A 25,123-nucleotide genomic window follows, 5' to 3' on the forward strand; every position below is an offset into this window, starting at 1 on the left:
TAACTACCATGCTCCTCACTCAGCTCTAGTTGCCAGGGTAGTGATGTATTTGGAACCATTTATTATGTAAGATTTTGAACGGGTCATTCCTGCTTCTGGAATAAAGGGGCCTGGGTGGCTTTTCCCATTTTAACAGTGCAGTTTAACTGCTGTTTCAAAACCACCGTTTCTTCAGGAAGACATACAAGCTAGAGGAAGGATTATGGACTCCTGGTTTAACAAAGCTTCCAGATGTGCCAGCCTCGAGTGCCATCCCTACAGGTTTTTGTAAACTCTGCTGGATGTCCTTTGCACCCTTGGGAAGGTACAGAGGTACCTGCTGCAAGTCAGGCCTTGTGCTATTTTGGAAAATAGTTTTGAAAGTTAAACCCAACATTAAAAACAGATCGATGTAAGAGATTAAGATAAATGCACAAAACACTTTCATTGTCTTTATTTTCAATCGATACTGTATGAATACAAAGTTTCTAGAAAGCTACAAAAATTCTACCACTTTATCAAGAAGGCATCAAAATGTGTCACTTTGCAAAGACATGAAAACACCTGCAGTAACCGACACAAAAATAGCATTTTTAGAGTGATGAAATAATTGCACTTAACTGTCATGGATATTAAAGTTATCACACATATGTACCGCGAAAGCTAGAATACATTTTTTTTTTTTTACAAAGCACTTTATAAAAAAATTCTCTGCACACAAAACCTATAATTTTCATATTACTATCATACTAAAGATAAATTCACTTTAAAGCCAACACTTAAAACATTTTAAACAAAAAAAAAAAAGGTACCAGTACCTACACACAGACAATAACAAATACAAGAATACTGTACTGCCAAGAGGTTTGACTGAAACTCCTTTTGAAAGCTTCTGCAAATATGTTAAGAAAACATTGGAGAACATTCAGTTTTTTTCCAAGAGCCTTCCCTCACTGTCTAACCTAGAGGTACTTTATCATCAAAAGGCAAGTTCTACATCAAAAGTTACCAGCAGCAGTACAATATTAAAGTAACCACTGACCATATATGAATATGCTTAAGTCACAAACCCATTTTATACACATTACACAAATAAACATAAAGTGAGAATTCCATTAAGTCATTTACAAATGTGAACAAATGCACATGGCAAAAAAACCCCAAAACAAAACAAAAACCCAACCTGTTTTACATAAAATGTACTTAAGAATTAAAGGCTATTCAGGTTTTCAATGTTATAAAATTCTTTTGTCTTTTTTTTTTTTCAGGCACATATTGTATTTTTTGTCTGCAGTCATGAGCCTGAATCAGAGGCCCATAAAACAAAACAAAACAAAACAAAAACATATATTCTGTAAGGAGGTAACAGGGATCCATCTCCTTTTAGTCAACTGAGTGCATTTAAGATTTAATTTACACACTGAAACTAATGACATGATCTCAGCAAGAATGACCTGAAAAGTTAAAAGATGAAGATGTCCGAAGTGTTTCTTGTACTTTGACTTATCCAGCCTCAATCTTTTTTTAGGGGGCTAAACATCTTGTTATGAAAGGCAAGAGGGGGGGGAAAAAGAGATCATCCTGAGAAAAGTACAAAACTGGATTCTATTATACACATCTGCTGTGTGACCGGGCACGTGTATCAGTGTATTCAGTATGGGTCAAGGAGAGGAGTTTCTCAGCATGACAGACTGAGTGCTCCAGGAAAACTCCAAGGGGAACTGCTTCAGGAAGCAAGCACACCCCAGGACCCGCAGTGGAAAAATAAATAGATATGGATCAGTACGTCAAATGCTGTATCTGCCCCGAAGTGGCCAGTTACTTACATTCAACATTAATGTACACCCTTCATTATTCCCAATAGCCCATCCCATGGAGGTCTAACGGAAGAAGCTACTGCCAAACTTACTGAGCTGTAGCTGTGGGAGAAAGGGAAAGTGAGAAACAGGCATTATGTCTGCAATTCCTTCAAAATAGTGGTGCAGTACCTAAATAAAATCGGTCTGGAATTCAAGTAAGTAAAACTACATTTGTTAGTAGTAATTTTTAACAGCCCCAAATGGTACCATTATTCTTATTTCAATGAGACAGAGGTGTAGTTTATCACAAATATTGACTAGTACAGCTGCAATGTTTGGCAATAACTGAAAATGTTTTGCTCTGCTTGTGGGGCTAAAGTGTCTTTGCCCTACCTCAGTCTCATTATGTTCAACAGGATTACTTGTCTTATAGAGGTAAGTGAGATTTAGACCTTGAAGGAATAACAAAAATAATATTTTAGAGAAAGGGAACTTGAATTATCACAATATTTACCACACAGTGTCACAATATTTCTCTATATAAAAAGTTAATCTTAGTTTTCATCAAATACTTTAAAAATCAAGTTAAAATTGTATTCACAACTATATAATCCCTCTGACAGCTTTTGGTTTTGCTGATATTTGTTCTTTCTAACATTGTTTTCTTAAAATCTCGCTCCTCTTCCCATCAGTTTTAGTTGCAGTGTACAGTATGGCCCCCGTTCACAGAAGGTATCAAATACAGACACGTTATTAAGAGGAGCTAATTTTTTTTTCCAAGACATCATCTGGGAGATAAACAAAACAACCCTGTGTTTTGAATCGTGCTGGCCAGAGTTCCTCTAACAGCACCTTCATCCACAATGCTCACACTCAACATTTCAATGCTTAAAAACACACAATTCCATTTTCCCTATCGCTGTTCTCGGTTCTCCATTTTCATCTTGGTTTATGCAGCTGACTTTCAGCATGCACAGGTTTGTAAACAAAATCTTGTGTCTAAACAAAGAATCTTCACAGATACCGAAATATTATTAGAGGAGATCAGTGAAGTCATGTCTGTCCACTGAAACTCTGCAGTATATGGATCTCTCATTATGCAGATGCGTGACCGGATGAAGAGAATATAAACGCGAATATTTTCATTTTTATATCACAGACAAATCAGTTGCTGGTTTGCAATGCTGTCAGAAATGGCAAACAGTAGATTATTCTTCAGCAGGCTGATCATTAGCAAAATCACTTTGCTATGAATGGTGCTCTTTTGTGAATGGAGGCCTGTAGATTCAACTTATTCCAATAAACCAAAGGCATTACGGTGATAACTAAATATTTTTGGTCTCTCTACAAATTGTCATTATTATGGCAGCACTTTTCTAAGCTGGAATTTCAAACCAAAGGCACTTTCATGCTAGAGTGCAGAAGAGTCACAATTAATTATTTGGTCATGAAATTTAAAAAGGCAGCATTTATTAATACAATTCACTTTTTCACGGAGAACTAAGAATCTGTAACCTTTCCTTTTGGTATAGGCATTTATCTGCGTAGGAATGGGACTGACTTGTACAGGCAGTTGGTTTAGACCAAGCAGTCAAAGAGTAATACTTTTTTCTGTGGGAAAAAATACAGATATTTTAAAAATGGAACCAATTAATAAAACAACATACAAAATTTATGTTAAGAGGCTAAAGGTTCTTCTAATATAATGCTAAGGCACTGCATATTGTAATGCTTTGGCAGCTCTCAATTAAAAGGTTCCTACAAAAAAGTAACAGTAACAAGATAAGTACTTCCAGCTTACAAAAGAGCTCACAGTTTACAGGCAGCCTGTTGGACTACACACCCCACACTCAACAGTTGAAGGATTAAGGCTTTTAAGAATTAACATATACAGGGTATGGATCATTTACAGAAGTGTAAAGAAAAGACGATGGAAGTAGTTTCCCTAATATTACATATGTGAACACCAATAAACATTGTGACTGTTTATACCCTATAGTTATGGCATATGTAGTGTGTCAGACTCTATTAAAAAAAACCTGTACCTGGTTTTGCAAATTGACTTACATACTTTATATGCCTTAAAGAGTTTGCTTGTTATCAAACAAACAAAAAAAAAATTAAAAAAAAAATCACCAAACCCACAATTCAAACCCTAAATAAAAGACAACTTTAGAACAAAAAAACAAAGTAGTTTTTGACTTGTAACACCAAGTGCTTAGAATAAAGGGCTACCGTTAGGCTGTTACAATGCAGTGCTTTTCCTGATGTGATTGTTAGTGTTAAAAATGAGCATTAAAAGAGACCTTACCATGGACATATTTCTCTGTTCAGTTCGCAGAATATAAAACTGAAAGATCATCAGCCCTAATATCCACAAGCAGGTAACAGCTAGACATCACAGCAATCATCCACGTACCAGAGTCAGATCAGAGGCAGGCTGAGGAACTAAAGCAGTGTCCCTTCCCCTCAGTGGTTTTTGCATCGTTCTCTAACCCGAGGCCTCACCAGTGCTGAGTCTGAACCTGGTCTGACGCAGACACACAGCGACCCACTACCTCAGCTAGGCTCTGTTCTATTCTAGCTAACTCAACAATGGGCAATTCTAACAGACAGTACTATGCAGGCATATAATATAAAAAAAAAACCAAACCAAACAACTTTCTTTTTTGAAGACTACAGCACTGGGAGTAAATTCTACACTTAAATGGTGCATGGGCACTGTTTGTAAAAGGGTAGGGAGGAGGGACCTGCTAATTGTTAACTTCTTTGATTCAGGACTGCAAAAGACCTTCCCAAGAACCCTCATGACTGATCTCTAAGGTGGCTTGTGCTTGGTCGGGCAGCCCTCAGCCTTTCAGACAAAGGTTTCACATGAGAACCTGCTGCTGGCCCAGCACCTGCCCAAACAAATGGGCAACTTGGGCAACTGAGGGGCTGTGCTGGGCTGCAGCAGGAGAGAAGAAACGGAGCAACACTCTCTGATGTGACCAGGAGGAATGAGACTACTGCTCTCACACGTGCTACCTCAGACAATCACTCACACCCACATCCATGGTTCAAATCCTTACAGTATTAAAATATCTCCAGCTGTACTTCACTTCCTGGAGTCTTCCCTGAATATATCAGAAGGATGAATACTACCACATCTGGATGCAAAAGGACAACAGACCCCACGTGGTACGTATGTGTTTGTTTTGTGTAAAGGTCTTGGCCAGTCAGAACTGGAGAGACAACTGGGGGAGGTGTAAGAGCACCATGACCGAGAGGAAAAGGAGAAAAAAAAATAAATCTCCACTTTCCAATCTTCTTTGCCTGATTGTTGGTTGTGATTTTCTAGCATCTCATAGATATTAAAGCTGTTGATCCTTTCAGAGTTGTACATACTCTTCTTTCAAACACGTTAGTGTTTTCCTTTCTGTTTACGAATTACTTGATGCTGTCGCAATGTCAGTTGTTTCCGTTCATCTGTTCATTTCAGAGTTGCAAGTTTTTTGCTCAACTTATTAGAAAACATAGTTGTCCATATAAAATATAACTGCACACACAAGACTACATATAATGCAAGTCTAAATCTTCAGTATTTACCTACTTATTGCAAAATGAGCCATCTTTTTCATTAAATAATCAAATTTTCATATTAGTACAATACAACTTTATACTCTTTTAAAATACACTAGATATGTTAGGGGTAAGGGATGATGTTTTCTTTCTCTGCAATACCTGTTTGAAAGTTTGATGTATTAGAAGATTAGTTTTAGCGTTGAGAAAAAAATACAAAATTTGCCTAATTTTAGGACCTGTCTGTTTCTATCAGGCATTTCTTAAGGCTATATTTTTCATTTGGTTTCAAACAGAAAAATGTTTCATTTTAAAAAATAATTTAGTGAATTACATTCGTCCATATCTTTCACCCTAATTAGTTACAAAGATAATTCTATAAAGATTATTAACTTTGCGTACTCATTTACAGTTATAGCTAAAGATTCATTTCAATTTCACTTGCATTGTAAAACAAGTATTTCATGTTGGAAAAAAACCCAAAATAAATTCTTATAAACGCTGTCAGTTTTTCCCCATGGCAAATGCTCTGTCATACATTTTTCTATCAGAATTAAAAATAGGCCTCCACAGACAGAGGCATTAGGTTCTTAAATACAGTCTTCCCAAAGAACTGTGGTTTACAAATTTGAAGAACACTTAGTTTTAGAAATAATTTTTACAACTGTACCAGAATTTCACAGCTACAATTATATATGAACACATTAAAAATGACTTCACTAAAACAGGATTTAGAAAAATGTGGGTGAAAGTTGGGCCAGAGGCACTGCCACTTAGTGTTTGAGGTTTACAGTCTGTGTTTTGATAAAGAAGTGAAATGAAGTGTATATATAAATAACTGCTCAGTCCTTTACAAGCCTGTAGATATGATGCTGTGCTCCATGTTCGCTGTTCGACACTTCGAATACACAAGCCATGCAGAGCAGGGTTTCTTGTGTATCCCTGTTTGTTACCACCTGTTCGGGGGAAGGAAGAGGGAGACCAGACATTACACACTTGGAAACACCAGGGCTGAAACAAGAAATGACCCTCATCACCTTGTGTTCTCTTGGCAAAGGGAGCTGGGCAGGGAGAACACGGCCCTGTGCTTGCAGCCCCACACCTTCCCTGTGCTGCCAGCCCTCGGTCCTGACTGAATCCTCAGCTTGGCTGAGGTGCCACTGCACTGAAAGCAAGCTGGGTAACTGATGAAACCAGCTTAGAGGACACTACATGGACCATTCTTTGTGCTTTAGATCACCTGTTGGGCGTTAGCTGCCTGTTTTCCCCACCCAAGAACTAATTAACCCCACTGACATTTGCGGTATTGCAGCCGAGTCTCAGTAAGAACACATGGGATGGTTCAAAGTTACTGCCTCAGGCTCCCTACAGACACCAGACTTGTGTGGAAAAAAAAAAAAGAGAGAAGTAAGCTGAATTTGTGGAAAATAACAAAGATGTTTGTTCATGTTCTCAGCCAGCTGAGCCTTTTCATCCCAAGCATCTATAGCGCCCAATTCCAGGAGTATCATTCTGAAGTCAGTGGAATGGCTTGTCTAGTTAGCAACATGACTAAGGGATCTGCAAACTGGTTCTCAACATTACAAGCTAAGCAAGACATACAAAGCCGGAGAGTATTTTAGAAATGGAAAAGTAAGAAGTGAGTCCATACCAATAAAATTGTAAAGTTTTCCAACACGCTGTTCATCATGTATTTCTCGGGTAAATGTTTCAGCTTGTGTATGAAGTTGATCATATATTCACACATCGGAGAGCGATTTATCCTGTACACGAATCGGCCATTCTCAAACCTTGCATATTCAGTCTGAAAAATAAGAAAGAGCATTTAGAAAGTGACCACTAAATCTGTTTTTTTTCTTTCTTTGTGTAGACAGAAAAAAAAGAAAGTGGCTCAGACACACATACGCCTACTTGCTGACTCCCTGCCTGAGCTATGCAGTGCCCTGCTAAAAATTCAAGGGCCCTTAATTGTTAAAAATTACAATATCACTACTTGTTCTCTAACCTGTGAATTGACAAACTGAACACATGAGGATTACAGAACGGAAAGTCCAAGTTGAGTAAAAATTATATTAGGCAGAAAACTTTGTGGTAAGATGATTTTACAGGAGTTATGAGGCATTTATCTGCAAAGGGAACAGCAAAATAAGCTTATATATTTATGCTTAAGTATACACATACAAACATTGATATATTATTGCATGATTTAGTAGGCAATTTATGAACTACAGAAAGATGCAAGACTATAGGTGGAAGAAAACCAGGCTGACTTAGATTGCAGGGGCTCATAAAGGGCTGAAGGAGGGTAAGGGTGTGGCTCTTGGACTCCAGCTGCCCAGCTACCAATTGCTCAGATGAGCTACTCAGTGGCTTGTAGGGATTTTTGGCTTTCTCTAAGCTTGGAATAATAGAAATGGTTAAAACCTTTTTTATGGTCACCATGGTTAGAAAACATATTTTGTGTAAGATGTACATGAACAGCGACCAGGACATCTATAAAGGCTCAACCTACAGCTCTAGGCTAAAATTCCCATAAAAAAACTACTGCAGATAACAGATGTGGGTGTGGGGCTTATTACCACTCACACATGGGTTAAAATGAACCCAAACGCTGCTGGGAAGGAAAATATTCTTTCAGGAAGGATTAGAGGAAGGAAGGAAGGAAGGAAAAGCCAGGTAAGATCAAGTAAAGACGAGAGAGAGAAAAGCCCAAGTAAAATAAAAGGGAACCAGAGCATCATACCACATATCCCATCACAGCACCCACCTCTACTTTTTCTACTACTTGCTTTCCAAATGAACAGACTTTGGTGGAACAGGTGATTGTCATGTTTTCTGAGCTCTCATACTGACTAGTGACTCCGTAAAATGCTCCTGTATCATCCTGGATGTTGCAGTTTAAGTCAGCCTGTTGGGAAAAAGGGATAGATGGTGAAGATTTTATTTTTCACTTGATGATGTCAGTAGCGTAAGCTGTCATTAGTTCACTGTTCTTTTCAGAAATAAGGGGGGTGGTTTTGTGGTGACCAGCAACAATGGAAAAAGTCTGTCAGGGAAGTACCCGCCTAACTGTTGCAGCAAAACCGTAGGAAAGCAGCAATTTATTCAAATTTTACGCAATAAAAGATGACCCAGTATTTCTCTGGGCTACAGGTGATGTTCTTGTCTGGCAGACAGCTGATGGAAATCCCTGAAGCTCCAGAGCCAACCCCTCTGGAGGGAACCTGCCTCGCGGTCTCAAATCCAACCGAGCCCCCCCACTCCGGAGAGGCCATAGCTCACTTTCTCCTTTTCCTTTCTTAAAGCCACGAAATCCTCGTGGCAAAGGGAGACAGCTGCACAACACAGGATCGATCTCTGATAAGACTGTCAGGCCATATGGCGTTGATTCAGCAAAATACTTGACTTCAGGGAGCCGTGTGACGCAACCCGCCGGCCGCACGTGAGCCGTGTACGCAGAGCCGTGCCTGCCCACCAATAAATACTGCTGGGAGTGTTTGCTTTCCTCCAGCATTTCTCTGCAGCCTCAGTAACTACCCAGCTGCCTTTGATATCTAGCAACAAGACTTGCAGGATCAAGTGAGGGACAGTGCTACCTTTAATTATTTACGCCCAAACCCAAGTCCTGCGCACAGCGGGATTAATTTGGCTACAAAGCAACCACACGGGTCACCTGCTGAATCCAGCCTCCCCGGGCCTGCAGCAGCGCTGAAGCTGTTCTGCCACTGTGCTCTTTGACATCATCAATCCATTTTCAAAAGTCCTCTACTTAAAAGCGCGCTAATACGGATACAGGCAGAGTCTAGGGATATGCACAGCTGGATTTGTTGATTCAGGCATTAGCTCTGCTGACATCTTTGGTGCCCAAGGAGAGAGCGGGCAGGGTTTTCTTTTTATGTGGAAATAGCTGATCAGCTACTGCAGTGTGACAGCTAAGAATTGCCTGAATTTTTAAGTTACTCCAAGATGAGCATTTTACCAGGGAAATACACTTTCGCGACTGTTTCACTTGCAAGTCTTGCTCTGCTTGTTTTTATTGCTAATATAGAAATGGAACACAAAATACTTGACAGGTACCTTCATGTCTACCTCGAAACTTTTTTAAAAGACAGTTTACAGGTATGTTTATGTATGCCCCATCCCTGGAAGTGTTCAAGGCCAGGCTGGATGAGGCTTTGAGCAACCTGGTCTAGCGGAAGGTGTCCCTGCCCAGGGCAGGGGGGATGGAACTAGATGATTTCTAAGGTTTCTTCTGACCCAAACCATTCTATGATTCTAGTGCTGAGCATTCAGTGTAGTTCAGGTCATTTGTAACTGCTATTTAATTTTTAACCCGGCAACGGCTCATTAATTCTACTCAGTGTCTGCAGCCCTTATTTGTGGTACAGCGTTCTGAGGCAACATGCTGATAATGGCACATACTGAGGTAGTTTGTGGTACGCAGAAGACACAGGTCTAAGATTACTTGAGGCTGGCTTTGTAAATTAATCAGCGGAGCAGTCTCCTGAGGTTTACACACAGTAACACAAACAGCCCTATAGTCACGTATTTTGCATAACAGAAAGAAATCCTATCACTGCTACACCTTGTCTCTTGCACCTGCTTTGCGTGAGGTCAGCAGTTAATGTTTAATGTGCGTCTAAAGCGGTGTTTTCACAGCGAGCTGTAAGAAATTGTTCCGAGCTGATAGTAAATAAACAATTTGCCATCACAGCTGCCTTGCAATTGAAACATGACAAACATCTAAACACGACAAACTGTAGCATCCACCAGCCATGCCACAGCTGCTCCACTGGAATTTCTGAAGAATAGGGATTTCTGCTGAAAAAACTGCACAATTGCAGTTAAAAATAATAATAATAATAGGAGTAATCTCTTAAAATGGGGGTATTCCTGTTGCTACCACAATTACAGTTTTACTAGCAAAACATTTTCTCTTTTTTTTCCTTTCAGATATGAGCAAAATATTTAAGAAATCATAACTAAACCACTCCTCATAATTTCATGTTGTCAAAAGAGTCAACCACATAGACCTTACACTTCAAGCTGCAATAACAACCATTTATAGAATAAAAAAAGAATAACATTTTATCTGCTGCCTTCTGATTTTGAAGCCAACTGAAAAAAATACCTAATTGTTGTATTTACGTGCTGACATTTAACCTGGAAATGTAACATATGTGGCCATCTGGCACCCTGTTGTTTACTCCCACAGCTCTTCCAGCTCTTGCTGAAATCACCAGGAGGCCTGTGTACACAAAACATGCAGGCTGGGGCCCTGATGTTTGAATGAAGAACACTTGAAACTATCTCCCAATTGTCATGATTTACTCTTATGCAATCACAATGCTGTTGCAAAAGTCCCATGATGGTAATATAGATGTGTATTATCTTTATCTACTTATTTGCTCTTCAATTTTTTTTTTTTTTGAGCCTAACACGCAATAAAAGTGTTTTCAGGGAAGGACAGAATTTTGTTAGCAACAGTTTTCATCGTCAACTAATTACAGATTGCTGAGAGCTGAAGCTTTAAGACTCTTCAAAATAGTCTAACACCAACTTAAAAAAATCATAGGAGTTGGCAAGCAAATACTCTTAAATGAAGGCTTCACCAAAGCCTCTTTTAGTACTGAAACAATTTTGTCTATTCTTACACACTAAAGCAAATCTTTCCCCTCAGTTTGGGTTCAAACTTTCTCACTAGAGGCTGAGCACATGAGCACTAGGCAGGAGTGTGTATCACTGTGAAGAGGGGATTGTCACACCAAGGCAATACTCTGGACCAGGTGTTGAAAGCTTTGTTCCATGCTGAATACCATGAGAAAGGAAGGAAAGACTGTCACTGCTGGAAAAATACAAACCTTTGGTTACAAAATTATGGTGAAGGACTTAATTATATTGTTATGGCTTAAATAGTAAGGAGTTCATCTAAACACATCCATCTGAAAGCTGAATTATATTTCTTGAACTGATGAAAGAGATTATGAGACACCCCCCCCCCCAAAAAAAAAGGCTGTGGCTGTGAGAGTTGTAGGTGCAGCTTTGAGTGGGAAAAAGGTGATGTGTTATACATGAACACCCTGGTCTTCAGCTTTAGCTCTTTACTACAGTATTGATTCCAGGGTTTGTGTCTACATTTTAGAAAGGATGTCGGAAAATTGGAAAGTGTTCAGAAAAGCAATACAAGAATGATTTCAGGTCTGGAAAACATCCTTTGTAGTGAATGACTAATGAAACTCCATCTACTTACTTTTTCCAAGGGAAGTTTTTCCACAACTTTGTCATAGCCTGCAAGTTGCTACATGGCGAAGAGTCTTCTGATAGATTAAATCTTGCAGAAAAGGACATAAAAAGGCAGAAAGCTAAAGCTACGCAAGAGCAAAATGAGAAACAAGGCAGGGGCTGGTAACCCTGATGGCAATGGAACACTGGCATAATTTCAGATGTGTGGGAATCACCACTACTTGGGGTCTTTTTTAACCAACTAAATATCTAACTGAAAGGGATGCTCTAGTTCAAGCAGCCTTATTGTCCAAAGGCAGGCGTTACTTAGTGAGGCTCACAGCCTGTATTACAGAACAGGCAAGGCTAGATAAATATAACAACAAAATTGAAACACAGGAATGTATCTTATTAGCCTTCTCCTCATACTTTCATTCTTCAATGATCCCTGTGAAAAACAGCCAAGCATCTGGAGTGCTGTGCTTGCAGCCTCTCGTGCTGCTACCAGCTCTGCCTCATTATTTCCTTGGTGCTCTGTCTCTAGCTGTTCTCTTGTATGTCAGATTCAGGTTGGAAGTCTTCCTGGGCTGTAAACCGGCTTTTCCTTCTGTACAGCTTCTCATGCAACTGTTCTCTGGCTCTGGAACTTGGGGTTGGTGAGCACTGCTGCAGCATATACAGATAAATAACATTTTGAACGGTGCCTTCAATTATGCCAGCATGATTCCAAATATTATGGCATTTCAAACATTATGAGCACGTGTGATGAACAGGAGTCCATTTACTCATTGGGTTTTAAAATACAAGATCAATACAATTTAGGGAAAAAAACCCCAACAACTTAAAAACACAAATGGAATTTGCTTCCAAGAGTAAAACTCTAATTTTGATTTATTTCTGAGTGCTGAGTTTTATATTAGCTGAATGCATTTGGAGGTGGGAGAGGCACTCAGCTTTCTGGCATCCTCTCTGCAGCATTTGTGCAAGAGCATGATTAATTCATTAATAAAGCACAGCTTGTCAATGGGTAGCACTGGAAATATTACATATTAAGAGCACCAAGTGTTCAGCGTGCTGCGTGGAGAAGCCTCTGCCAGTGTGCTGGAGCAAGCACCTAAACAGAGCTGGTTGCATCCAAAATAAAGAGTTCAAATAATAAATCAAAATATCTTCCCATTCCCAAGGGCTCTCAGGCTCTGTGCTACGGGCAGGGGCAGAGGGTAGAGCACTTGTGTAATAATAACAGCTTTGGCTAACAAAAGAGCAACTCCAGCAAAATTTGCTGAGAAGAGCCTAAATCCTTCCTGCTGAGTAGAAGGAAAACAGCACCTACTGGAAACAGTGGGATTTGGGGAGGGCCAGGACAATTTACACTGGCACTCGGTCGTTAACATGAAGCACGTTAAAGTCACTTATTAACAACGTATAGGTTTGAACAACTGCTGACTGCGGGGAGGTGTGTTACTCATATGACCGCGCCGTGCCTTCCCCTCCTCCTCTCCGAAGAGCGATCAAAGAGCAGGGATTCCAAATTGTGAAGCAATTTTTTCCAGCGGGAGCATCTGGGTCGTTGGCACGCTGCTCCGTGCGTTACCCTGCAGCTCAGGAATTGCGTCCAGGTCTGCCACATGGTTGGGCTCATGATGGACAGGCCAAGCTGCTCCGGCTTCCCAGCTGCTCGGCCCCTTCCACTCATTATCCGGCCCCCAAGCGCTAATGCCCTCGCATCAATTTGTGAGGGGGGTCCTCCTCGAGCACCACGTGAGCTCCCTGTGCAAGAGAGGCTTGCGATGGGGAAAAGAAAATGGATGTCTGCTTTCTCCCATATCTAATTTGTTTTGCATACATTTGCATGCTGGCCATAGACCCATTCACATCACGGGGCCCATTTGTGAGCTGCAGATCATTTGCCAGTCAAGCTGGTGAGAGTGTGTGTGTCTGTGTGTGGAGGGAAATCCAAGATTGTGGATTATGCAATATAAATTACATGTAAAAATAGAAAGGGGGGGGAAAAAGGCAGTAGCCGCAATTGTGCGTGTGTTAACGAAGGGCACAAAGAATCTCTGCACCTTTTAAGACGGCTGGAGGCACATGGGGATAAATTCAGGAGGGGGTGGGAGGAGACCACAGGCACAAGCCATTCTGAACACTGATTACATGGGTAAATTGTTTGTTCCAGTGTATCACAAAGAGAAGGAGCATTATTTTTCATGCCACAGCTGTTTTGAATAAGAATAGGAATAAACTTAACTATCCTCCTCATGTTACTTACCACTAATTATGGCATATATTTACATCTATAAAACAGTGAAATTTTGGGAGACATAATTTAATGTCCCTTTATTGTGTAGATTCCTTTATTTCCATCCCACATTTGAATTTCAAAAATGTTTAGGACTTCAAAGCATCTTTAAAAGCTTGCCCTAATTATAATATGCATTACTTTCTAAAACTCCTAGTTTGCATTGCAGATTCCTGCAAATAGAGGCATTCATTTTAAACATCAATTAATATCATCCACGCATCTTCAGATGAGTTTGAGTCTTTATTTCAGAGTTGTGGTGAGCTCTGACTAAGCTTTCCTCAGTTAGAAGAATAGTTCAAGCTACTGCAAACATTTAAAATTAAGTCAGTGGAATCAGATCCATAGAAAGCCTGACAGCCCAACATTAATTTGTATCAGTTGGTTTTTCCTGATGTCATCCATGAGAAAACACCCTTTCTCCTTTCAGATGTATGATGAACTAGCACTAGACAGGGCAAGTTACAGAGCCAGCAAAGCTGCAGGGGCATAAAGGGAGGTACGGAGCCTGCTGGAATCCATGGAGATGGATGTGGGCATAACAGCAGAGTCAAAATGAAGATGTCTGTTGGGGATGCGGCTGAGAGGCACTGGATTCAAAAGGGAGGTGGTGTGAGTGGGACAAACAGCCCATCAGCAGGAGGGTGGATTTCTGAGGGGCAGAACACTGGGCAGCAGCACAATGGGCCGAAAAGGCAAAGCCAGCAACGGCGTCTTAGACAGACATTTTGGGGTAAAGCTGGAGAAGCAATCGAGCATTTAGTTTGAACTCCTTTAGGAGGCCTAAGTGTATTGTTTAGCATTAGAGAATTTAAGAATAGTAGTGAGTAATCAGTGGGGCCAGCATTAAGATATCAACATGAGTAGAACTTTAACCAATAAAAGAAACCAACAGAGGCACCATGTGTTTACTTAGCTTTTAGACAGGCTAATCAGAACTTCAAAGACCAGAAAACTTTGGGGCTATTTCCAAGTCACAAAAACAGTTTAAGTACTAACTAACCAAGAGGTTTGTTGATGTTACTCTAAGGTTAGACTGCATGGGTCATACCTGGTTGTTTTACATAGATTGGGCTTATTTTGGTAGTGACTATGGTGAGAGAAGCAGCACTGTGCACTCAGCCTGCACCCAGGGAAAGGTTTCATCTGTGGATATTCACCAGCCTTCTCTGAATTCCGCATCATCAGTGTTCTAGGACACAACTTTTACATTAATTCAGGAATATTTATTTTCATTTTAATTTTATAGCCCTGTAATCTCCAGTTTCATATCACTGTCACACAAACTTCCTGTGCCATATCATAGGATGTTGCTCCTTATTGTGCTGAGTGCACAATATACCACATAAAGCTCCCACTATCTATTACTGTAATTGTCTGTCTCTGCAGTGTTTCCCTGAGCTCTATAGTTCCCAGTGACTACCTGGGGTAGAACAGAGGAACGGAGTCACTGCATTCAAGGTGCAAGACAAGGACCAGGGAATTGCATTGCAGGGCTGTAAGGTTGTGTGTTTGAGGTGGTGTACAAGGACCTCCTGCACTGTTAGGTAGGAAGAGGCCCACAGGTGTGACATCCAGGTGGGTCACAAGACCGAGGCCAGAAGCTCACCCATTCCCAACACCAGGTTGTATTTCATGGGAGATACAATCTGTATGAACCAATAAAGCTCTGCAAAGCAAAGCACACTTTGCTTTGTACTCCATTCCAGTGCTGCCTTGCAAAGTCAACTACAAAAGTGCCAAATGTCTTCTTGCAAGACCTCAGATCTTTCCCTCCCACTTTTTTTTGCAATCAAACATTATTACCGAAACCAAGAAAACAGGGAAAACCATGCTGCTGAGAAGCCTCAAGCAGAACTAAATGGGAAAGAGCAAGGGTAGTAGCTCTTTCCAGATACCAGAGCTCATCTGCTATCTGCTTTAGTCATCTTCAGTGCATATACTCATCTGTGGTCTTCCTGTTTCCCATCTTTCCATTCTCCACTAGATTTAATGTCTGAGCAAAATACCCTTTGTGCTGCCTCCAGAGACATACCAGCTTCTCTTAAATCCATTTGCAGGGTCACCATCCCTTCTGGCATCGAATTCTCACCTTCACTTTCAAGCTTCTCATGCCACAACACTCTCCTGCTTCCCTTCTCTGGTTTGCCTTGACTTCTTTCACTCAGACCCTGTTTTCCTTGCATTGATTCTCCTCAGAGAGCTCTCACTCCTGTACTATTTTGCCCGACCAAAATACAGGTTCCTTTTTCACCCATGTTACAATTAGATTCCACCAAAACCTGGACTGTCACTGTCACTGGTGCCAGGATGCACAAGCTTACACTGTTGAGCAAACTATTGATGGCTAAATGATAGTGAAGGAGAAAAACAACAGAAAGGATGGGGAGGAGGAAATGGTAAAATAAATGGTGAGAGTGCTGGGGCTAAGAAATAATCACATATCATGAACAGAACCTGAGAGAGGATGAACTTTCAGAGTTGATACTTATTCAGAAGTGGATACTTCATTGAACCAAAAATTATTCTATTTTCATATGAATAAACTTGAAGTTACTAATCGGGTCAAAAACATTGTCAGAAATCTGTGCCAGCTTTACCCTGGTGATATATAACTGTTTAGAACAGTTTTTCAATACTTCCCATCAAAATGGGCACAGCATCCTTTTCGCTGAAGAAAAGTCCTATTGGGGTGAAGGAAATAAAGGACAGTGAGTTGACACTTTAGGATCTAACTCTCATGGCTAATTACACAGCCATCCTCTGTTTTTCCTACACATATTTCTAGATATGTGTAGGACTTGGGGGGCACTCGTGTGAACTTTATTGCTGGAAGAGTATTCATCATGACTCTTGCTACACTCAGACACTAACCCAGGCAACTCTCTCTGCCTCACTCACTTGATGAGAGAGAAAATCCACCAGCCTATTGTAAGGTCATGGCTCAGGAAGGCGTTCTCACCACATTTTTAATGTATAACTCAGAAGGATGTTAGCACTGTATGTTTTTTAATCTTTAAGTTAATACAACACAAAATTGTATTAAAAGACCATTATGTTGGAAGGCACAGTGAGGTTAGGAAATGTTGGATTGAAGTTGCCTGCACATCCTGACTGCTGAACTGTATCATGTCACAATCTTTAGCTACACAACTGCACACTCGCCCTCTGAGCATCTATGCAACATTTCTTTGTCTTTGTTATTCACTGTAGCCCAGCCCCTGTTTCCTGAATACTACTCAAAACCTGTGCTGAACACAGAATTATTCATTTTATAAAGGTCTTTTTTGCACGGCATTCTCTTGATTCCTCATAAACAGCCACGACTCTGGTTTGTCAGTGACCACCTGAGGTGAATGGGTGGTATCACCCCCATGTTACAGATGTGGAACTGAGACAGGAGTGTTAAAGGTGTGCACTGCTTGTAGGAGATGAAGCAGAGAAGGCTGGCACTTCAAAGTCAGGAGTACAACACAGACCTTAAAGATCCAAAGAAGATCTCTACTGGCTTTAGACATATCTTTGAGCATTCAGCATGCCTGAAAATCAGTTTCCAGATGGAGAAAAAGTAGAACGTATAATACATCAATTACCATATCACAAATCTCTGCTGCATCCGCATCTAGTATAAAGTCTGAGGCTTATCATTCTCTGTGGGAAATGAGAACAGGCAAGTGAGGTGACATTCAGTTTTTGCCAGCAGGTTTCACAAGTATTTATCATTCAAGGTGGATGGGTGAGATGATGGTCCTCAGTTCAAGCCAAAGTTTTGCAAGGAAATGTATTTACTGGTCACAGACCCTTCACTCCAAGCTCTACTCTTCTGCAGCCAGATTTCTTCTGCCTTTATGCTTGTCCTGTTCCCATCTCTTACATACCTGTTTCTGCTGAGTGTCTTCATCCCTATGTTTCCCCGTAGGATCGTTATCCCAATGCTCTCTCTTCCCACTTTTGACCCTACACTCTCATCTGCCTGTTCCAGGTCACTGATGCCTGATGTGTTTCAGCTCCCACTTCTCTGCTGTCTCCTTGTCCTGGCCTCTTTGCTCAGCCAGCCCTCAAATACTCGGTCTACATCTCCCATGCCCAGTTTTAAGTCCCATGAATTCCTCAGTGGGTTTCTTCTGCAGTCCAGCACAGCCCCTACTCAGTGGTTTAGCCATTCTACACCCAAATTTGAGAAAAGAGTCTCCCTCAATCCAGTTTCCAGTACTAAATCTTGTCCCACGGAAACTCTCGGAAAGATATGAAGTCTGGGGTATTTACAAGGTGCAGAGTATTTCAAGTCACATGGATAAACACCAGGAAATCTGATCATAAGCAGTGGTTCCAGATCAACCTTTTCTGGTTTCAGCCTCAACCTGTCCACCTTGCAATTAAACCCTGCATATGTCCCTTTGACTGAGGCTTTAAAAGACAAATTTAAAATGCTTGGATGATAATTGTTGCTATGAAAAGGAGTATACCACAAAAAGATACCCCAACAAATTAGTGAGTAGAAAAAGCTTCAGCATAAGCATAAGGTTCAGTCTACAGGTTTGCTGATCCTTTTGGGTGAACCTTTCAGTAGTTTAGTGGTGGGCTTGGCCATGTTAGGCTACTGGTTGGACTCGATATTAGAGGCCTTTTCCAACCTAAATGATTTTATGACTCTATGACTGTATTGCTAACATGTATTGTAAATACATGAAGAAAAATCTGATGTATCAATGAAGTTCATCACAACTAGATCAATATACAACATGTCAGCCCTCCATTGGTATTATTTTTTCACTCTTTCTCACAGCTGACATGAACAGATATAACATTTGGAGCAGAGTCCCATGGCTGACTAACAAAAAGGCAAGGGGAAAGCAGATGAGCTGTAGCAAACAAACAAACGAGGTTTAAGAAAACCTTCCAGGCTCACAGTTGTCCTGCTGCACACTCAGTTCAAATCCTGCTTGGTCCTCTCTGCATAAGCGTGGGCTGGTGGTAGGACTGATACTTGTGCTACTTGAGTTTGGAGTTGAACATCTGAAACGCTAAAAAAGCAGGCCCCATTCCTACGCCTTCCCCGCTTTTCCTTGGACCACTAGATGGCAGTTCCCCATTTCCAAACGGGGGCTCTTGGTACCTGTTGGCTCCTGCCCAGCAGCTGTGTCAAGCAGAGTGCAGGCACATCTGCCTTTGCTGCACAGGCTTGTGGGGAGCTGTCAACAAGAGTGGCTCTGGGCCAGCATCCCACCTGAAGGGTAAACAGCTTTGCCCCCGTGCATGACAACGGGAAAAACTTCCACAAAACTAAACACCAAACACAGGCCTCATCGACAAGAGAGGTCCTCCACGTCGTGTCTTACTCACCCAGAATTTTACGAGGAAGAAAGCGTTCTGAGGCCCCTTCCCAAACAGTTCCTTTAGACCGCCCTTCTTTTCAGGAAATTTGTCATAAATCTGACGAATGTCCACCGACTCAAGCAACGGGTCACTGTAAGAATGGTTAGCGTGTCCAATGTGTACGAAGAGGTGTTTATTGTACTGCAAGAAAGAAACAGGAAAATCAGTGCTGCAGGAAAAGAACAGAGGTTTGTTCTGTGTGTGCTCTTTGATGGATTAAATGACTCACACATTACTCCCGGGACTGTGATTTTCTGCAGTATGATTTCCGTGAACAACTTCAGTGATTGTGTCACAGACCCTTGTGAACAAGGGTCAACATCAGAAAAACCTGTGTCCCTACTGCAAACCCCAAAGCACGGCCGTCTTCAGGGGGGTAATTTACACTGACAGATCCAGGGGCAGCACGGTGATAAAGAGCGCTTCGCCAAGCATAACGAGACGAACATGCTCATGAGGAAAGCCTATTTCTGCCTCTTTAAACAGTGGCTTTTAACGTCCTGTGACCTCAGAGCCTGAATTTCTGCTTGTGCCACGGAGCCCACACGTACACACCTCCTGTTTATCTATTAAAAAGCCCCAAACCTCTATCTATAGCATATGCTAATGCCACTCAACTAAAAGAGATGAAAGGGATTTTCTTTTCACTCCTGAATGACAGTAACAAGAAGGCCAGTTCCTATGGACATGGTCCTCACTGTATGTCCTCCAGTATTTCGACCCATGTAATATTAAAGAGCCAAACCTTTACCCCTTCCCTCGGCACCTTGCTCCACAGATGACCATCTCTGCCAAAATACATTCCACTTCAATTTCCCATTTCTAAACTTCATCCCATCGCACCTCATTACAATCACAGGAATCACCTTGGCAATCCCTTTCCTGCCTGAGGGAAATCCTTGGCCCAGTGAAGTCAACAGCAGCCTCCTAAGGAGTCCAGTATGGTCCTTTAGAAGCTGCCATTTCTCCAAGCAAAATGAAAGTGGAAGGATGAACCCCAAAGACCCTCCACCAGTCAATCAGCACCTCCCATGGTCAAGCAAGCAGAGTGAAGGAGCTTGAGAGCGACACGATTAAACACTGAGGGTTTTAACTATGCAGATTACAAAACATTTTGCTAACTCAGTTAAAGGAAAGCTGATACGCAGTCAAGAAACACTAGGAAACCCTGTCACATTGAACAGATGCTGTATATAAGGGGCAATTCCCAAAAGCTAAGCACAAATAAAATATTTAAAACCCCAAAGCAAACCTCATTTAAGCTATTTTGTTTACAATGTACCTGCCGAATGAACAAATTGAAATGACAAATCTAAATGAATTGGACAACCACTCAGAGCCTTCCTTCAGTGTGAGCAGAGTCTTCTCTAGCAGATGTCCAAAACTCTGGGGAAAAGGAAATGGACTGGCTAGATTTCTGCACTTAGGAAATGAAATTGAAATCTATTAAAAAATCATCTAGCACAGTGAAATCTGAATTTAGAACCAGAGAACACTCATCTGTGTATGCCAAGAATGAGATACAGTCCATGTTTTTTTACAGGGTTGTATTTCTTTTTTAATTTTGTGGAAGGAAAAAGGAAAGTGTAACATCCTATTAAGGTGTTTGCACAAGCAAGTCGAAATCTGAGATCACTGATTCCATGGATTTCCCTTGCAGCCTCTTTGAAAGAATGCCATCCCAGCTTCCTCTGTGCACAAGCAGAAAATGTGCCCAGCTTTTGTTCCATGCATGTGGAGCCCCAAAGGGACAGAGCTGACCCGAAGAAGCTGTTTCTCCCTTGAAGAGAACAGGCATGGCAGAGAAATAGCAGGTGACTGGGAGCTGGATGCATGTTCACAGGGGAGAGTGTGCCAGCACATCCTCCCCCAGCACTGGTTTTGCTTGCAAACTAAACAGGACACAGGAACTCATTGTACAAGTTGGCAACCATGAGTGCCTACCACAACAGTGCTCCTGGTCAATTCTAGCAGGTCACGTCAGCCAGCAGTGGCAAAAGTGGACTAAGGAGAGATTTTAACATGAGAAAACAAACCAAACCAAATAAATGCAAAGTAACATGAGGAAAGCATCATGGTTCCAATTTTGGGGTTTTGACACATATTCAGCTTGCAGTGCTGCGAGTACAGAATTTAAAAAGTCACACTGAACATTTCTTAATTGTCTTGCTCACTACTGAAAAACTTAGATCTCAGTAAAATGTATCAGCAACCCATATACCTTGGAACTGCCAGAACCACTAGAAAAGGAGTCTGCTCCTCTTGCTTTCCTGAGCTACCAGGGGTGAAGTGCAGTAGGACGGGGCATGGGCTGCGTCCCTGAACAAGGCTATCAATGGAAGTCTACCTGCACTCAGGCAAACATCTCCATTTTTCAAGGAGAATGATGAGAATTCCCCAGCAAAGATAAGCACTTCAGCCTACTCAGAAAAATTAAACCTAAGTCTTTCCATTCCCCAGCACCCCCACAGCCTGCCTCGGCATGCCCAGCAGTTGTGCTCTCCCTGGGGATGTGAGATGCCCCCAGGCATCTCTCTGTCTCTCTCATTCAGAGTAAGGGCTTGAAAAACCACCCCCACCATTAGAGACCAGGTCATTATTTATTTTGGGGTTGTTTCCTCTCAGTCTTTCCTGCTGGAGTTGTTCCATGTTGTACAAATTAACCACATTTTTATAGAATTGAGGGCTCAGATTCTCCTGCGACCAGGAAAGCGTCTGCCTCCCCAAAAGGGTGTCTCTCTGCCGGGCCCAAAAGTGGCTATGGAGTGAAGGGGGAAGGGGAGAGCTGCATTTTACAGTTTGGCAACTGCAAGTTCCCAAGGCAATTCATACACTGCAACTTATTCTGCAAACCAGGAAAACCTACAAATTGCTCAGTATCCAAACTTCAGTAAAAGAAAACATATTTATAGGGACATGGAGCATGAAGTCTTACTACACTTTAAATACAAAAGGAAAGTTAAAGGCAGCTGCAAAGCTACCACAGTTGTCTGCAGAGCTCGCCAAAGTACCAGATGCTGCTGCAGCAAAATTTTTGAGAGGGTACAGTGGGACAGATGGTATGACATCACCTGACAACATTCTTAGGACAGAAATGTTTATTTTGGTATTGCGATGTGTGATTATTTTCTCCTTATGTTGCTGCAATTCCTATGCTCAGTACAATCATTACTAACCTAATTAGACATGGCATATTCCTATGAACTCACAAACAATAATGTGATATTTGGAGCACGGTAAATCGATACTGAAATGATCCCTATCGTTTTTATACAAACATGCCCCATGACAGGAATTGATGCACAGATAAAAGCAAAGAAGCTAAGTTTTATGCCTGTATTTTTGAACCCATTAGTGTCTGAAAAGCTTAAAACCATGCTCATTATATTGAGAATTCACTGTTGTTTTAGACTGAGTATTCCAGAGTCATTGAAGTACATTAGGGGCTGAAGAATTTACTCACGCTACAGCATTTAAAGGATTTGCATCTGGCATCAGGGCAGTAAGGTGCTTTAGATGCTGTAGACCACAGTAGGTCAAATCCTGTATTTTCTGAGGAGAAAAACTACACAAAAATACAAAGAACGTTTTCAGCTCTCTCTTCCATGTCTGCATTACACGACATGCCCTGGAGATGGCCGCCTCTTACTGAGCTCCTTTCCTTAAAAAAATTCCAACTATCCAAAGAATGCAGTAAAGCCATGAAATATGACTGTTGTCAAATAATACCACGAGAAAAATTATAATCCACTTAGGAATTTTAAAGAACCAAGACAAATTGCCAATGGCAGGGGATGCAAGAATTTAAGCTGGTGCAGAACAAAGACAAACCACCTACATCTGTTTTATCAGCCAGCATATATATATTCGTAACAGCTCCTCACCAATCTTGCACTTACAGTCTAAAGCAACAGCATTTTTGGTCCATGAAAAGCAGGCTTGCAAATTGTTACAGATCTCTCTGCTGCATCCCTGTGCTTCCCCACACCTGTGGAACTAACACCAAGGCTTGACAAACCTGTATAGGACCAAGACTTTTATTAAACAGCGGTGGCCAAGATGCAGATGGCAGTGAAGCCAACCCTCACATGTTCTTGGGGCAGGTGAGCTGCTGCTCCTGTCCAGTGGGGCTGCACAACCACACAGATCAGCACACAGGGGGTGATGGCTCCCCAGGCCCTGCTGAGGCTGGGTGACGTGGATGCAGGCAGGTGGCCTGAGAGAGACCAGCTGTTTCTGAGGGGATGACCTTGCTCATGGACACAGCATCTGACTGCAAGGGTGCTGCACCCAGAACCACAGCCATGATTTAACCCTCCCAAATCTCACTTCTCACACCTGGGAGTCATCCCCACACAGGTGTGAGCTCCCCTGCAAACTCCCCTTTCCCGGCAGCAGGACTGAGCTGGTGGGATGCTGGACCTCGTGCACCCATAGGATGAAGGAGCAGGACAAGGAGGCTGCAGCACCCCACCACCTTGTCTGCACTGCACAGCTTCATAACATCACCCTGTCAGCTGGGCTGCTTCGTGGGATCAGCGGGTTCCTGCAAATTCCTAGCACAACAAGGCCATCCGTATCATCACTTGGAGCAACAAATCCCTGTGTGAAAATACCACTGGGAGAGGCTGGCAACTTGAATGGATCGTAGTCTTCTGTGCCCAAAGAAACTCCACTACCCAGAGAAGAAGTACATTAAGAAGGCTCTGCTGCAGGTCTTCTCTCCCCCTGACACAGAGGGACAGCCTCTCCATTCTCTTTGGACCAGATATATTCCCTACTGGAGGTCACAAGGATGAGCACTTAAGCCCAGAGGGACAGGTCAGCGGAAGGCAGGTGGAACAGCCTGAGCTCTTGCTGAAATGAGAGCAAACAGCACTGCCTGGCACTGTGCAGTGATTCTCTCTGTACCTCCACAGACTGGAGTACATCTTTTAAAAATGTACCTCTGACTGTGCAGCAACTGTGCTTCTGGGGGGAAAAGGAGCCACGTGGCTGAAAACCAATCTGAAAACCAATCCCTGGCATATCAGCAGTCTGCATGCAGCTCTAACCTGCACCCCGCCCAGCCTCAGCTCAGCTGCCTCACTGTATCTCGTAAATCTGACACTCTTTAATTTCCTGCTGATGTAAGAAAATCGCTTGGTCTGCCAACAAGTTTTCTTATTTCTACCAAAACACTAGTAACTGAATATTTAATTCCTGTTGCTGTTATCCTCCACTGAAGCAGATTGGGAGTTATAAACATGACATTTTAATGCTATAACTGGAGTCTGTACCAACTCCTGTTGTTAAGGTTTTTAACACTTTCATGTGAAATGTTAATTGAACTTTCTCTGCTAGTATGCCACAATACAACTGCATGGGCAACCTAGTCTTTCATGGACTTCCACACATTCAGACTCCTGCTCAGATCTGAACAGGGATTGAGTCAGAAATGTGAAGTAAAAGGAGATCTTTGGCTACTTTGTGGCTGCAGAAATGGAGAGGCAGGTGACTGGGGAGGGGACACCTTAATGTTGCCCAGCACTTCCCAGCTACTGCCACAGGAGTCCTGGCATGAAACTGGGACTTGCAGTCTGGGCAAGGTGCTCACACAACGTTTTCATCAGCTTTCCTGCAACGGTGAAGATGCATCCTTCAGTTCTGGCCTGTCTGGTTTGGGACCCTGTGGTCCCAGTTCCAGAAGTGCTGAGTGCTCAGATGGGAAAATTATGCCTGACTATAGGAAGCTCTCAATAACACTAAGTATTCTGCTCGTGACAAATCAAAGGGGACCCTCAAAATCAGTGTCCCATTCATTCTTTTGCACCTGAACTTCTTGGTTTGTCAATCGTGAGTAATAATGCTCCTTCATCTAGAAAGACTGCACCAGCACATCTGT

At 41.9% G+C, this 25,123-nt stretch overlaps 1 protein-coding gene across 5 annotated transcripts in view; it reads right to left on the reverse strand.

Annotated features, from left to right (window-relative positions):
- Positions 1-413: 413 nt before the first annotated feature.
- TEAD1 (TEA domain transcription factor 1) overlaps positions 414-25,123 on the reverse strand; it is a 157,774-nt gene continuing 133,064 nt past the window's right edge. For all 5 annotated transcript variants that reach the window (XM_027699687.1, XM_027699670.1, XM_027699677.1 and 2 more), the window contains 4 exons: positions 19,207-19,380; positions 8,107-8,247; positions 6,991-7,143; positions 414-6,295 (listed from right to left, as the gene is read on the reverse strand). In XM_027699687.1, coding sequence (XP_027555488.1) covers positions 6,182-6,295; positions 6,991-7,143; positions 8,107-8,247; positions 19,207-19,380 — 582 coding nt within the window. In that variant the 3' untranslated portion in view covers positions 414-6,181. The remainder of the gene's footprint in view (positions 6,296-6,990; positions 7,144-8,106; positions 8,248-19,206; positions 19,381-25,123) is intronic.

This window comes from Neopelma chrysocephalum, unplaced genomic scaffold (genome assembly GCF_003984885.1).
Source record: "Neopelma chrysocephalum unplaced genomic scaffold, ASM398488v2 Primary Assembly neopelma1_24, whole genome shotgun sequence".
NCBI lineage: Eukaryota > Metazoa > Chordata > Aves > Passeriformes > Pipridae > Neopelma > Neopelma chrysocephalum.